At 53.3% G+C, this 14,262-nt stretch overlaps 4 protein-coding genes across 4 annotated transcripts; 1 reads left to right on the top strand and 3 right to left on the bottom strand.

Annotated features, from left to right (window-relative positions):
• Window positions 1–628: 628 nt before the first annotated feature.
• On the bottom strand, window positions 629–3,552 carry J4E90_000879 (uncharacterized protein; the record flags this gene model as incomplete). Its single annotated transcript, XM_051430472.1, has 6 exons — window positions 629–1,419; window positions 1,468–1,946; window positions 1,995–2,254; window positions 2,302–2,661; window positions 2,711–2,988; window positions 3,054–3,552. 6 exons carry the CDS (start codon window positions 3,550–3,552, stop codon window positions 629–631), a joined length of 2,667 nt encoding a protein of 888 aa, XP_051295959.1.
• Window positions 3,553–4,439: 887 nt separating this feature from the next.
• SIDA2 (L-ornithine N(5)-monooxygenase) lies at window positions 4,440–6,130 on the bottom strand (the record flags this gene model as incomplete). Its single annotated transcript, XM_051430471.1, has 3 exons — window positions 4,440–4,562; window positions 4,618–5,164; window positions 5,211–6,130. 3 exons carry the CDS (start codon window positions 6,128–6,130, stop codon window positions 4,440–4,442), a joined length of 1,590 nt encoding a protein of 529 aa, XP_051295958.1.
• A 1,551-nt stretch (window positions 6,131–7,681) lies between these two features.
• On the bottom strand, window positions 7,682–12,003 carry J4E90_000877 (uncharacterized protein; the record flags this gene model as incomplete). Its single annotated transcript, XM_051430470.1, has 6 exons — window positions 7,682–8,170; window positions 8,285–8,415; window positions 8,463–8,863; window positions 8,919–10,486; window positions 10,542–11,196; window positions 11,594–12,003. 6 exons carry the CDS (start codon window positions 12,001–12,003, stop codon window positions 7,682–7,684), a joined length of 3,654 nt encoding a protein of 1,217 aa, XP_051295957.1.
• A 1,489-nt stretch (window positions 12,004–13,492) lies between these two features.
• On the top strand, window positions 13,493–14,176 carry NPS2_2 (putative NRPS-like protein biosynthetic cluster; the record flags this gene model as incomplete). The annotated part of the gene is made up of 1 exon (XM_051430469.1): window positions 13,493–14,176. The coding sequence occupies one exon, from the start codon at window positions 13,493–13,495 to the stop codon at window positions 14,174–14,176; it is 684 nt and encodes a 227-aa protein (XP_051295956.1).
• Between the last annotated feature and the right edge of the window lie 86 nt (window positions 14,177–14,262).

The following is a 14,262-nucleotide window of genomic DNA, read 5'->3' as shown; positions in this document are numbered from 1 at the left end:
GTTCACTACTAGTTATTCAATAGCACAGTCAGCCTCCACCGAGCTCATTCATCCTCCGACCCCATCACGAGCATCGCAGCTGAAAGTATACACATGCTTTTGTGGCCATGGACACAGCCAAACAGGTTTATGAGAATGCTAATAAAAGTACATGTGCTGCCATCCACCGCTTCCCCGACTGCTGAGGACGTTCGAGTCATGGCTCGACATCTAGCGACCCCAGCCAAGCTGTTGAACATGCATCTGGTCCGCCCCGTTATGTACCATTCAATCAAGACCCAGCTTCTCTCGTTCAGTGACTCCCAGTGCAGGCCGTGAGTCATCAATCTGGCCCAGCAGAGAGCCTGTCAGAAGCCAGTTGAGGGCGCTGTGCATCGTCAGAGCGTGGTACAATTTGAGCAGATCGTGGGGAACATGTGCGGCCTGCGCGGTCATCCGAGTCCTGCTCCACCTGTCGATAGCGACATGTTGCCTATCTCAGTCTTGGGCAACGATACTGACGGAAGCACTCCGAGGGAAACGTGCATCAAGGAGAACTCAGAACGCCGCGACTCATCCACCGTCGCATCTCTACGTGGTGCAGAGGGTTGTTTTCGTAATATGAGAACTACTCGTCGAAGCCATCCCGTCACTGCCAATGATTCTGACCCATAAAACCTTCTTCAAGCGTCCGGTCTTCCAAGTTTCGCACAAAGTTCTGGTTGCGGTTTGAATTGCCTGCCCTTGACCCCCTTCTCCTGGCGGCGCTGCTCGCGCTTTCAGGGGCACCATCAGGTGGCGGTGGGTAGTATGCCGGTGATGGTTGCAGACGAACAGGCGCGTTGGGATCGAGGTGGCTCATGACCCTCTGAAGGGCAGGGGGGATACCTGATTGTCCCGACTGCTGTTGATCCATCGTCGTTGCTCGCTGCCGCCCAGCGCGGGTGGTAGCTTGGGCATACAGGTTCTGGGGCTGGTTGTATTGCCGTGGCTGTTGTGGCTGCATCATATTCATCGGCTGACCGTATTGTGCTGTCTGTGCAGGATATGGTGGAGGAGCGCCCTGGTGGTTCGGGCCGTACATGTTGTAGGGGTTTTGCTGAGCCTGCGGGCTTTGTGCAGCGGCATACTGGTTCATCTGCATGTTCGCATACGCAGCATGCTGGGCTGCTTGCGCTTGTTGCTGTTGCGCGACGGCCTGTTGTTGCTGCTGCTGTCGCTGTCTGCTCATGCCCTCGTATCGTTGCTGTTCCTGAACACCGGGGGCAGGCGACCTGCTTGAGCCAGACTTTAGAGTCATGGGAGGTACGAATGGACCAGTGAACTTGGCCTGGGTTATGAACGGATGTAACTTGGCCTGCGCAGGGGTCCAACGTTCTAGTGGGTTGAGATTCAGCAGTCCCTGTGCAAAGTCGATAAAGGCCGCTCGGTTGGCCATTTCTATGAGATGTTAGCCGTGAAGGTGACACAGTCTGTTGGCCTGCTTACCTCGCTCGATCTCGTTTGGCTTCATGTTCTTCCGCGGCATGGGATAATTCTTAATTATGTCGGGCAGGGTTGTGGCAGAGAAGTACTTCTTGCTGGGCTGCTCCTTCGTGCCATGTTCCCGTGAGTACTGCTCCATTGACTTCAGCCGATATTGCTTGCGACCATACTCATCCTGCGACTTCTCGTAGAACTCTCCTGATTGCTTGCCCATTTCGAGCATCCAATGCGGTGGTAGCCCCAGCATCTCCGTTATCCTTGACACTTGGTTGTACTCAGACGAGCCTGGGAACAGAGGCAGACCGAGGAATAACTCGACAACAATGCAACCCAATGACCACATGTCGATCGCTGCTGAATACGGCAGACCAAGCAGAACTTCGGGTGATCGGTAGAATCGCGATTGGATGTACGTGTACACGGTCTGGCGTTCGTCGCATGCGGAACCGAAATCGATGATTTTGATGATTGGGCTCTCGAGGCTAGCAACAGGTCAGTGGACGCGCGCAAATGTCAGACATGTTACGTACTTCTTCAACAGGATATTCTCGGGCTTCAAGTCGCAATGTATCAGCTTTGCCTTTCCAAGCAATGCGAGACCATTGATCAGCTGCTGTGCGAACACGCGCACCAGGGTTGTGGACAGTCCACGGAACTGATTTTGTTTGATCAGCTCGTACAAGTTGACGCTGAGCAACTCGAAGACCAGACACAGATGTTGCCTGTGGATGAAGGTGTCTTTCAGCCGCAGAAGGTGATGATCATCGTTCTTGTCCATTTGCTTGTTCAACTGCGCCGTGTTAGAGCCGTCCTGCGTCTTTGTAGGTGAATACTGACCAAATCAAGCACCGACACTTCCATCATACTCTGGTTGAAGTATGCTGTCCGGTTCTTGATAACCTTGACCGCAACAACCTCCTGTGTCTTCAAGTTCTGGCACTTGACAACCTGCCCAAAGGTACCCTGACCTAGCACATCTAGAATCAGATAGCGGTTCTTGTGCCCTGATTCCTCTGACCCAAGAATGTCGTTTACGTAGAGTATGTAATCGCTATCCTCGTTGTCGTATCCGTCGTTCTTGACGCCCTTGCTCGGCTTCGTGAGGACTCGGCGAGGGTTGCGCGACGATTGGTAGTTGAAGCCGCCGTTGCACAGCTTGTAGGTCATTGGCAGGTGGGCAGTGAGCGCTTGTAGGGGCTAGACGTTCTGTTAGTATGGAAGTTGTCACCCACACTGTTCGACTTACGCTAATAAAGCCACCCTCAGGATTTGCGCGACGAAAGGGCGGCTGGGCATTGATCTTAGGTTGCAAATCGGCAGTGTTGACACACTTTTCGAATTTTGGTACTGGCCCTCGGCCTGGCGGAGGCAGCTGTGAAGGGTTTGAGCTGGAGGAGGCGCGCGGCGATCGAGCGTCTCTGTTGTATACCGCGTTCAATTGCGCCGTCGCAGATTGCGGGTAGAAACTCTCGGGGCTCATGTTGGACTGTAGAGGCGGCAGTTGAGGCGCATGCGGTCGGGAGGCTAAAGCGAGACTGTCAGTACTGGGGGTCAAGGCATGTGAATATCCAAGCACAGGCTGAACCTACATGGCGGAGAGTAGTAGTTGTTGGGCGGCGACATATAGGGATTGTTGCGCGTCGGGCTCTGCCGGCTGGCTTGCGTCTGCGCTTGGGCCTGAGGGGTAAAGCTGGTGTAGTTCTGTCCGCCCTGCTGCGCACCGCCCGAGTAGGGCGAGGTAGGTGAAAGGTTCATGGGCGAGTATCTGCGGGCGGCGGCACTCTCCTCTTGCTGGAGGAACTGCTGCGATTGCCTCTGCTGTTGCGTAGGGCGCGCCATGTTCAGCCGCGGCTTGTATGCATCCTCCATGGGAACATCGCCATCGCCGTCGTTGTACTCGGGGCCTCGGCTAGCAGTGCCGCCAGGCGATTGCAAAGGCATTGAATTCTGTCGTGACGGCGTTGCGTAGGGGTCCGGCTTGACCTGCGAAGACACGCTGGCGTCCCGCGAGGCGTGCGGAGACGGGGCCATGCTGTGCGAGTAGCGATTACCCGGTGCCTCCGAGTAGGCAGTCCACTGTGGTTCCATGGCAACCGGGAGCAGCGAGGGCTAAGGGTGTAGAGCGACGGTGTCGCGGATAGAGACGCCAATCAGTCCTCACTGCCGGTGTTGCATGCCGAGGATACGCGCCCGCTGATGGAGAGGATGGAGCTACGGCGGACGGTGACTGCGGCGCAGCGCTGGAGTCGTGGTTGCAAGAGGCGTGGGCTCGAGGGGAGCGCGCTTGTTGTGGCCGTACGGGACTCGGGGTGACGGGCTTGGAGCGTTTGGCGGTTGCGGGGTGGTGTTACGTGGTCAGCGGCTGTACGCTGTCGCAGCAGGGCCTGGAGCAGCCGCAGGGAAGAAATGCGCGGACGGGAAGCGCAGAGGGGAATATGCACAGGCAGAGGGAAAGGATGGCTTCAAGGTCAGCGTAGCGCTGATGTCGGCGCCATTGCAACATCCATGGAATTGGGCTCTTTCCTTGGTTGCGCTAGCGACCAAAGCGGCCAGCCTCCTCGCGCCCATCATCGTGGGGTGACTGCCGTCATTCACTGTGCGGGCTGCAGCTGCCTTTCTCTGTCGTTTTGTTCATTATTACCACGCATACAGCAGGCACACGACGGTCGCCGCGCAGCTTCACGTTGTGTCGACTGCAGCTTCTTTGGGCTGCCTCCTTCTTCAGGGTCCTCAAACAGGCAGGCGCGACCCTGGATGCCCTAGGCACCGATATCAAATTCAAATAAGCGTTGCTTTTTTCCCTCACAACACCCGCCGCGGACCGCAGCAAGTGCAAGCGACATGTGCAATTGGAACGACAAACGAAATTGGACATGGCTGGGCGAAAAGCTGGCGTGGGCAAAGACGTCATAGTAGTATGTGCAGCTGAAAGAGGAGTGTGCCTAGTTACATGGAATCCACCGACGAACCATCCATTACTCGCGCATCTCATACCCGCCCAACACGTCGCCGTTGTCCCACGTGGCAGGCCTCTCAAAGATGCTCCTCACCATCTCACCTCCACGCGTCGCAAGCACCGAAAGAAGGGTATCACTCAACTGTCACCATAATTAGCATATCTTCCTCTTCGCAACATGCCCAGGCAGTACTTACACCGTGCGTAGTCTCACAACAGCCCTGCAGCCAAACACCAGCATCGTCACCAACACTCTTCTCGGTGAAGTTGATCTTGTAGTCCCTCTGCACCTGCCACTTGGCACCCTCTAGCTCTCCACCGGGCATGAGGTGCCTTGCGTCCTTGAGCAGCGTCTCGTGCAGGTCCCTGTGGTATCCAGTCGCAACAAAGACGGCATTGACATCCAATGTCTCCTGCCTTTCTTGGGCACCCGCACACTCCGAGAAGTATAATGGACTGGTGTCTTGTACCTGAAGGCGTACACCACCCGGCCGAACTGGGGAGTCGGTCACATCGATGACGCGACGGTATGGCATGATCCTGTGCGGCCAGTTCTCTTCCTCAGCGGGCGAGTTACCATGACGGATGCGCTGTAGGTAAAGCGTCTCGTAGATGTGTTCGAGAAGCGGAAGGCGGACGACGCCGTAGTTCGTGCCCTTGTCTTCGAGCAGCGTAGTTGCGCGAAGCTTAGGGGCGCGCGCGTATGTGCAGTCTGTTCGCGACGGGTTGAAGATTTCGTTGACACTGGTATATTAGCGAGGCAGTTCGGCAACAGTCATTTCTCACTTACAATGGTGAGTCGTCGCTTGGTCGCAGGGCTCCGCCCTTGATCAGCATCCGTGTTCGCGAGTTTGGGTAGTTTGCGTGTAGGAAGTCAAAGATCTCAGCGGCACTCTGGCCGTTCCCGACTACTGCCACACTGTAAGGTGCGCTGTGATCCTTCAAGATCTCCTTCGAGATGTATGAGAACTTTGACGAGTGGACAACCTTGGGATGGTTTGTCGGGAATGGCGCAGGAATGTTGGGTCTTCCACCCGCAGCGATGACGACATGCTTGGTTCTCCGCGACTCGATGCGTCCTGTCAGGGTGTTGCGCGAGACGACTGTGAATGTGGTTATCTCGCCATTTGGCGACTTCTCAGGCATGACCTTGATGACTTCTTGGCTGTATGCTACCACCTCTTCGAACCAGCTAGCGCACCACTTCATGTAGTCCTCGTACTCCACACGAGCTGGTAGGAAGGTGTTCAGGTTTGCGAACTCGACTAAGCGGTCCTTCTGGTGCAGATAGTTGATGAAGGTGAATTCACTTCTCGGGTTTCGCATAGTGGCCATGTCCTTCATGAATGTGATTTGCATCTTCGCACCCGGTAGAAGCATGCCAGCGTGCCACGCGAATTGCGACTGCTTCTCGAGAAACGCGACTTTTGGTGGTCTGCTTTGTAGGCCCGCAACATCCACCAAGGAAGGATCAGTCCCATCCAGAGCATCATGCAGAGCCACACCAATGGCTAGTGACGCTGGACCAAAACCGACACATATAAGGTCGTGCAGTTCATCTTCTGCAGTGTATCGGAGGTGTGAACGGTTTTCAATCGTGGGGAGATGGCTTTCATTGAGGTTCTCGGTCAGGAAACCGTTGAAAGCTCGTTGAACGGCTGGGGCTGGCCCTTCGGACGTGCTCGACGACATTTCGGCGTGAGGACTCATATCTGCGATATATTCCCGGGTTGTCACTACGAGGTACCCTTCTTCTGTTAGTATTGCTGGCACACATTACGCGAGCTCGTGTCGCGCTGTGCGCAACTGTTGGCGGGACTACGTACACTGACAACTGTCACCAACGCTTCGAATTGGGTTCTTTTAGAACTGGGCAATCAGGCGTCAAGAAGCTTGAGTCGCGGAGCTGTAAGTGGAAAGCCGACAGTCAGCGGATTCATGTGATAAACAATGACGTCTACACTTGACGCAGATGAACAAGACGAAAAGACTGATGACAGCAACGTACCTATTTGATCGCTCAATTGTAAGGTTACAAGACGCTGGATGGTCAACGTAGCTACCGTCGTCAGGTTATGGGAGAAGGTCCACGACGGCGGCCATGAGTTGTACCTTGACCATGGCCGTGCCCAGGATCCGTTCTTGCGTGTAGCCCATCCATGTCGATCGGTAGCGGCCGCGATGCTCGTCACAGAATGGTCCGATGTCACTTCGTAAGAGCAGACCCTGACGGTCCGTTCCAACCTAGTGTCACCATGTGTGGTTCGCTAAGCAGGTGATGGCAGCACAACCCCCATGTCACTGATCTTCGGACGCGCCATCTGATAAGATGACGGAGCATAGCCCGTCGAGCAACAGCTTTTTCGGCACTGGTAAAGCGTATGACGGAGGCAAAATTTTCAGACGTGCCCCGCAGCACTTGTCCTGTAGTTGCGTCGAGCGACGCGATCGAGTATAGTCTCCGTGGGGTCGTGGGTAACATGCGCGCTTGGCGGAGTAAAACTTATCAGATGGAAATGAATCAATCCATCAGATTAGATGAAGAGATTTCTTGCGAGTTCGGAGCGGCCTCGGTCTTACTGGTGCACGCCCAACGACACCACCATCAACTGCATGTTCCGGCGTTGCTACTAGGCTCGGTTAGCACGCCGCATCCGCCGATCATTCCAAGGTCCAGAAGCGCGTCGTACTAGCGCATAGTGAAGCAAGCTGATGACGAACGAGGCGCTCGAAGACGCCTTGTTCCGCTGGTCAAGTCGCCCTCTCATCGCTGAGAGCTATATGCGGTAAGAAGAACGGGACATGAGCAGGGCAGAAGCGTTGACTTTGTGAATAGCTGTGGAACGAAAAGATTGCACCGGCTAGTCTTCGGAACAGTGAGCTCATTTGGATAAATGCATCTGTCGCTGTTCCATCTTAGGGCCCACTGTGAGCATGCCATTTCGTTAGCATGCAAACGCGGCAACATATACTGGAGGGGATGCACCAGCGCGAACTAGGCAGGTTGAGGAACAAAATCATGTGCCATGCTTGACGCATGAAGCATTAATTAATTATGAAAGGAACTATGATGGTACAGGAACAAACATTGTTCAACGCCTTCGAAATGCGAGGGGTGCTCCGATAGATGGTCAAAACATGAGAGTACTGGTACATACGCATATTACAACGCGCCAGTCGCCTGAACAACACGCATCGAAGAGAAAAACCGGTCCGAGGGGACTGCGAAACGAAAGCTCGACAAAGTGTATAGATGTGCACCTAATCCAGCTCCTGTGTTGCGACCATGGCAGCATAAATGCCTCCCATGGCTACGAGCTCATCGTGTCTGCCCTGCTCAACGATACGACCACCATCAAACACGAAGATGCGATCTGCATATTGCACACTCGCTAATCGATGTGCTATCATGATAGTAGTTCGCCCTTTGGAGGCAGCGGCGATAGCCGTTCGGATGTCGCGCTCGGTATTGGCGTCCAGCTGCGATGTCGCTTCATCGAGAAGTAGGATCTCGGGATCACGTATGAGAGCTCGGGCGATAGCAAGGCGTTGGCGCTGACCACCCGAGAGTTTGGAGCCATGTGCACCGACTTCCGTGTTGTAGCCCTCTGGAAGGCTCATGATGAAGTCGTGAAGCTCGCATTCTTTGGCCACCCGTTGTATATCATCATCGGCGACTGCGGTACCTGGCCGAGCGCCCAGTCCAATATTGAACTTGACGGAACCTGGAAAGAGATCTGGCTCCTGCTCCTGCTGGGTGTCAGCCATCTTCATATAAAACGCGCCCCATGAAGAGCTACCACATTCGATTGGCGTTTAACAGAGTAAAGTGTGTATTAATATGGACGAGAGTAGGTAACTTACCACAAGTGCTAGGCGAGCACGATGGTTTCGAACGGGTTCTTGGCGTATGTCTTGCCCATCGAGGTACACTTGTCCAGCATTTGGATCGAAGAATCTCTCTATCAGATGAATCGTACTCGACTTTCCAGCGCCTGGTGACGAAGTCAGTACTTATCGTGCGGCGATCTCGTTGACTTACCGGAACGGCCGACAAAGGCTACGTTTTCGCCCTGGCGAATCTGAAATGAGACGTTGTTCAAGGCGAGAACGTTAGGCCGACTCTCATAGTAGAGACTGACGTTACGGAACTCCAGTTCTCCACGCACTCCAAATGTTCCATACGATGCTGAAGGGCCAGATAACAAAGCGCTACCATTGGATGCAGTGGTGGTAGCGGATTCCAAAGGCCTCAGATCTGTGATGATCGACGGCTTCTCGTCATGTAGAGAGAATACATTCTGCGCTGCGGCCTTGGCCCGAGTTATTTCGGGTGCCAAGCTGAAGAGCTGACCTGCGGATTGTGCAGAAAAAAGAAGCGCAGGGAGTACAATGAAGAACTCTCGTTGACTATAGTTACCGTTGCGCACTTGTTTAGACCCCCTGTCGCACCAATTAGCATTTGGCTGATGGAAGCGGCATCAACATATATACTTACCACCAGTACGCCAAAGAGTAGACGAAATATGTGACCGAGAGTGAAAAGGCGAGTAAGATGTTGCCAAGCACGCTGAACCTGAGGTGCTCCTCGTATGGCTTTCTGATTGCTTCTCGGTAACCATCCAGGAAGTGCGATTCCAAGCCAAAAACTGCAACGATCTGCATAGAAGAAGTGGCTTCGGAAGCGAGGGCTGCAGCGTCGTTGTAAGCCGTCTGATGATGCTCTTCGGCCATAGCCAAGATACGAAGGCGCAGGAATCCAGCTAGAAGCATGACAGGTACAGCCGCCAGTAGAACAATGGCGATTTTCCACGCCACAATATGGGCCAGAACAATTCCGCCAAGAACAGACGTCGCAATGGAGAAGACGGTTCCGAGTATGACACCAGATAGACCACTAATGCTGCCGCTATCAGAGTTCAGACGCGACATTAAAGCGTGATGAGAATGACCAGGCTTAGAGAACCAGGCAATGTCTTGTTGCAAGATAGTTCGGAAAGATAAATCTCGGACTCGTAAGGTAAGGTTTTCGGAGACCATGCCGAAAGCCGTTTTGCCGAAAGAGTGTGAAGTTAGAGCGATGATTGCCAGTCCGAAGAAAAGCATACAGTAGAAAGATATTCTCCTCGTGAGATCGTCCGAGCCGGACGTATCATTCAAGAGTTCAACCAAGTTGCCAAAGATCAGCGCCTCTCCGATAATGACTCCACCACTGAAGACGGAGGAGATCAAACCGACAATTATAGCTGGCGTTTCACGGCGACTCAATGCCAACGATCTGCCAATTAATGTCAAAGCACTCATCTTTGGCGCGTCGGTTTGTGATGCTGAAATCGGCCGGGAGGCATTGTTCGAGTCGCCTGAAGACTCTCCATGCTCTTTGTGCGTAGAGCTGGCAGCAGATCGAATCGATGAAGTTGCTGAAGGCCGCCCTTTTTCGAATTGTTGTGCTTTGATAAGCTCTGCGTAGATGCCGTTCTTTTTGAGAAGATCTTGATGGCGCCCGTCTTCTTCTACACTTCCGTCTTTCATGACGATGATACGATCAGCATCTCGAACAGTTGCCAGACGATGTGCAATTATGACGGTGGTTCGGTTGGCGTTGGCTGAAGAACGACGTAGGTTTTCCAAAACGATCGCTTCGCTTGTACCATCCATGGCACTTGTGAATTCGTCCAGTAAAAGCAGGGACGGGTTACCCACAAGCGCACGCGCGAGGGTTATACGTTGCTTTTGGCCTCCGGAAAGTTGAGACTGGGGTCCGGAACTGATTTTTGTGTGTATGCCCTCAGGAAGTCGGTCTAGGAAATCACAGTATGCCTCTGTCGCCGCCGCCTCACACCGAGCAAGAATCTCGTCTTCAGTCAATTGTTCTCTTTCGGCACTTGGGATACCATGCTTGATATTATCCAGTATTGTTCCAGTGAAGAGAACCGGATTTTGAGTGACGAGTGCGATGTGTGTCCGCAGGCTGTGGACGTTGAATGACTTCAAGTTGTCGTTGCCGAGGTTTACGGCGCCATAAGTTGGATCGTAGAGCCTCAAAAGCAGGGATGCAATAGTAGACTAAGAAGAAGTGAGGTTAGCCAATGGTTTGTGCTAGTCGAAAGTTGATGATTACCTTTCCCGAGCCGGACGGTCCGACTAGACCCGTGACTTGCCCAGGCTTGATGCGTAAATTGATACTGTCGAGGATTCGCACAGTAGGACGAGCTGGGTATACAAATGACACCGATGAAAGCACCAGATCCTGTTCGAAATGTGTCCTGTCCGCCGGCTTTCCCTTTGGGGAATAGACATCGATATCGGATGTGGGATGATCGAGAACATCCATTACCGCAGCCCCAGCAGCGGCGGCCATTGCAAATGTCTGAATGAATGGACCGAATGACCCGACGACGAAAGAAGCGTCTAGTATGAGGAAGACGACTGCATAGATGGTACCAGCCTCAGCGCTGCCGTCTCTTAAGCGATCACCATACCAGAAAGCAAGTGCGTTGGTCGCATATGCAACGAAGTAAACCGAGCCAAGCATGACAGCTCCCGCAACGCTCTTTCGGATTCCAACCCGCAGGGCAGATCGAAGGTGATGAACGTGTTCCTCGCTAAGCTGCTCGAACAGGCCAAACGCCTGCACGATCTGTACTGCGCGGATAGCACTCTCAGCGACCGAGGCAGCTTTCTCGGTGTATTGTGCAGCCTGCTTGGCGAGATCGGAAACTTGTTTAGTACCGAAATAGACAACGAATGCCATTGAAGGTATAACCGTAACGAACCTATGTAGCTATGTTAACGATTCTCTCTTGACATGACGGCGATGATGATAATTACATTACTCCGGTAAGTTTTGCGTTTAGCATAAAACCCACAGTGAATGCGGAGATGAAGTAGCTTATGGATGCGATGAAGAGGCCCACCTTCTCCGAGGTACCGAGTTGAATGGTCTGTGTCTTCTCTGTGAGAATGCTAGAAAGATCAGGCGAGACGGTATCTACGAAAGGCAAATCGAGTCAATACATAGTCTATGCGAGGCATTTCTCGGGCATCTACGCACCATAGTAGGTCATGTCCATGCCTAAAGCACGATGCAAAAGTCTTTCTCTTGTTTTCCTACTCACGCGTTCTCCTATGACAGCCCAGCAAACCGCCCAAGCCCAGGTAATGACAAAATACCCGACTGCGACTGACATCAGACGGAACAAGAGATGCTTCAGCTCGTCTGGGTTGGGTGGGAAGTTGTTGATAATGCGCCCAAGCACGACACCTATCAGAGGAAGTGGCAGCCCAGCCAGAATCGCAGTTACGATGCCCAAAACCAGAATCAGCTTGGAGCCAACATCATCCAACTGCCTGTAGAGTGCGAAATAGGAGGTTTTGTTCAAGCCAAGGATTTGGCGGATGAATCGTTGACGAAAGACGGTGGGACCTTCAAAAGCCTGAGGCTGAACCGTCGCTAACGACGGTTCTACATGCCTTTCCCATTGCGTACTGTGGCGGACAGAGGGCTCATCCTCAATTTCACTTTCTTCGGAATCCAGAAGGGGTTGGCTCTCGGAGCTGTCATCGTCGCGATAGTCGGGCATTGTGGCGCGCGCCTGGCGTGACGCAATGCGATTGCGGGTGTGCAGTGCTCGGCTGCTGCTCAGATGAGCATTAGCGAGCGAGAGATGCAACGATAAACTTGCGACTGTGTACTGGAATGAGCGAGGATGCCATGGAGGCGATGTTGATAATTCAGCGTTGTTGATGTCACATCCATGGCCAACACGGAAGACGTGGTAGGAGCGCAGGACTAAATTAGAGTCTTGGCATGGTCATAGATGGCCGCCCTGCAACATGTTCATGCACCAGAAGGGCAGCGACAACCAGCGACTGTCTGAGCATCTGGAGAGGCCGCATGTGAAAGGCCTACCATATATACTCTGTCATCGGGTTGCGGCAGGTGAGTTCACAGCAGGCAGTCGGGTGACAGCCTGACGGACGCGTGCAGCGTGCATCCCTAGCAGCTCTTGTAGGGCTGGGCTAGCGGCGACGTGAAGTCAGGTCAGGGGTAGACTGCTGTGGTGCATCTGATAATTTCTGCTCAAGGGATGACCCGCCTGGCATGTCACGCAAAGCACGGGATTTTCGGCGGCATGCCCGGCCGCGTCTTCCCCACCAAGCAGCGGCACAGCTCCGAAGTCGCGTCCACCACCACGTTGCGACAGAATCTTGCGACGCGTTTGCGCTTGACAAACTGATTCTGCTCCATAGCGTGGGGCGATAGCAAAGAGGCTATGGAACAACGACGCCCAACCAGCCACCGCGACGGCCTTGTCGTCATCGGAGACGCGCCCACGCCTTTACGTCCACCACTTCACGCTACTACTCCGGACTAGCATGATTGAGGTGGAGCTTCGGTTTTCAGTCTCGATTTAGGCTTGTCTCGAACAGTTTTTGCTCCCGTTTTCGCCCACTTGCAAAGCCGCCGCCAAACGCGTCTGATTTACTGTATCAGATCTTACGCGCCGCTTGTCGAATGACACGTCCACTTGTCACTCAACCAGGATGTATGACGCTGCATCTACGGACAACGCGCTCAACATCACGGAGTCGCGACACCAGAAATCATCGAATCAGTGCACGCCTCAGCTTGGATTTTCTCGACTTTTGATTCTAGCACTATTCGATCATTTGGAATTCGGCGACCGCGATACGTTCTGGGAGGTCGCTTCTTGAAGGTTGCTTGCTGCCTGCTTGCTTACACCGGAGCACTGCACACTCCGTCGTCAAGTGTCGAACGCGCTACCCAAGTACAGAGTGCTGGAACCCGTTCTCACGTGCGCCACCCCTGTGTGTACTGGTCTCAAGGTACTTGGAGACCTTCGACCAATCATCGTGCCTCAGTTTCTCATCATCGAAACCTGCGATCAAGCATCGCATTCTGCAGATTCCCGTCCAGCAATATCGAGTGCATTTTTTGCAATTCTTTCTTCGGGAAATTCATGGACGTATCGCTCGGGACGACAGAGACTCGAATGTTCTACCAGTAACCGTTGCCATCTGTCGACATATCTAACAATTTAACGCAAGATGATTCAAGAAAGCGGCGCGAACCAACGACTGTCGGTACTTAATCAGCGGCCCTCGATCTTGAGCGGGCCAGACCTTCTCCACGAGCTTGTACGTCCACTTGATCACGATGCAACTGCTATCGATTTCCTGGAATATGGATCGAAAAGGCGGAAGTTCTCCTACAAGGACTTACATAGTCTGAGCGATGCCCTGGCTGGCAGTATCACAGAAAGACTGGCAAAGCTCGAAAGTGCCTCGCCTGTCATTCCGGTCTTCCTACCACAGTCCCCAGAACTGTATATCGTTCTTTTGGCCATCTTGAAGGCGGGAAAGGCATTCTGTCCTCTTAATCTCGATACACCTACACAGCGGCTGAAGTTTATCCTCGATGATATTTCTGCCGACCTGCTCATCACATCTTCGATTCTAGATGAGCGGATACGAGCAGCGATCAATATCGATGTAGTCTCGGTTGACAAAGAACTCTGCGACCGCGAGGCCCAGCCTATAATCGATTTGCGGCGACCAAACACCAAGGATCTGGCCTATGTACTGTACACCTCCGGCTCTACCGGGAAGCCAAAAGCTGTCAGCGTAACTCATCATGCAGTTACCCAGAGTCTATTGGCTCACCACCGCCACATTCCCGACTTCGCCCGTTTTCTTCAATTTGCAGCCCCTGTAAGTGCACATGCAGAATAAGCGCTCTTTCTCTACTAATGTAGTGTAAGACGTTTGATGTTTCCATTTTTGAGATATTCTTTCCCTGGTTCCGAGGGCGAACCTTG

Source organism: Alternaria incomplexa, assembly GCF_024043165.1.
Source record: "Alternaria incomplexa strain BMP 0042 chromosome Unknown scaffold_1, whole genome shotgun sequence".
In the NCBI taxonomy this organism is placed as follows: domain Eukaryota; kingdom Fungi; phylum Ascomycota; class Dothideomycetes; order Pleosporales; family Pleosporaceae; genus Alternaria; species Alternaria incomplexa.
Note: the sequence above shows the minus strand (reverse complement) of the source record. Positions and strands in the feature narration are given on the sequence as shown.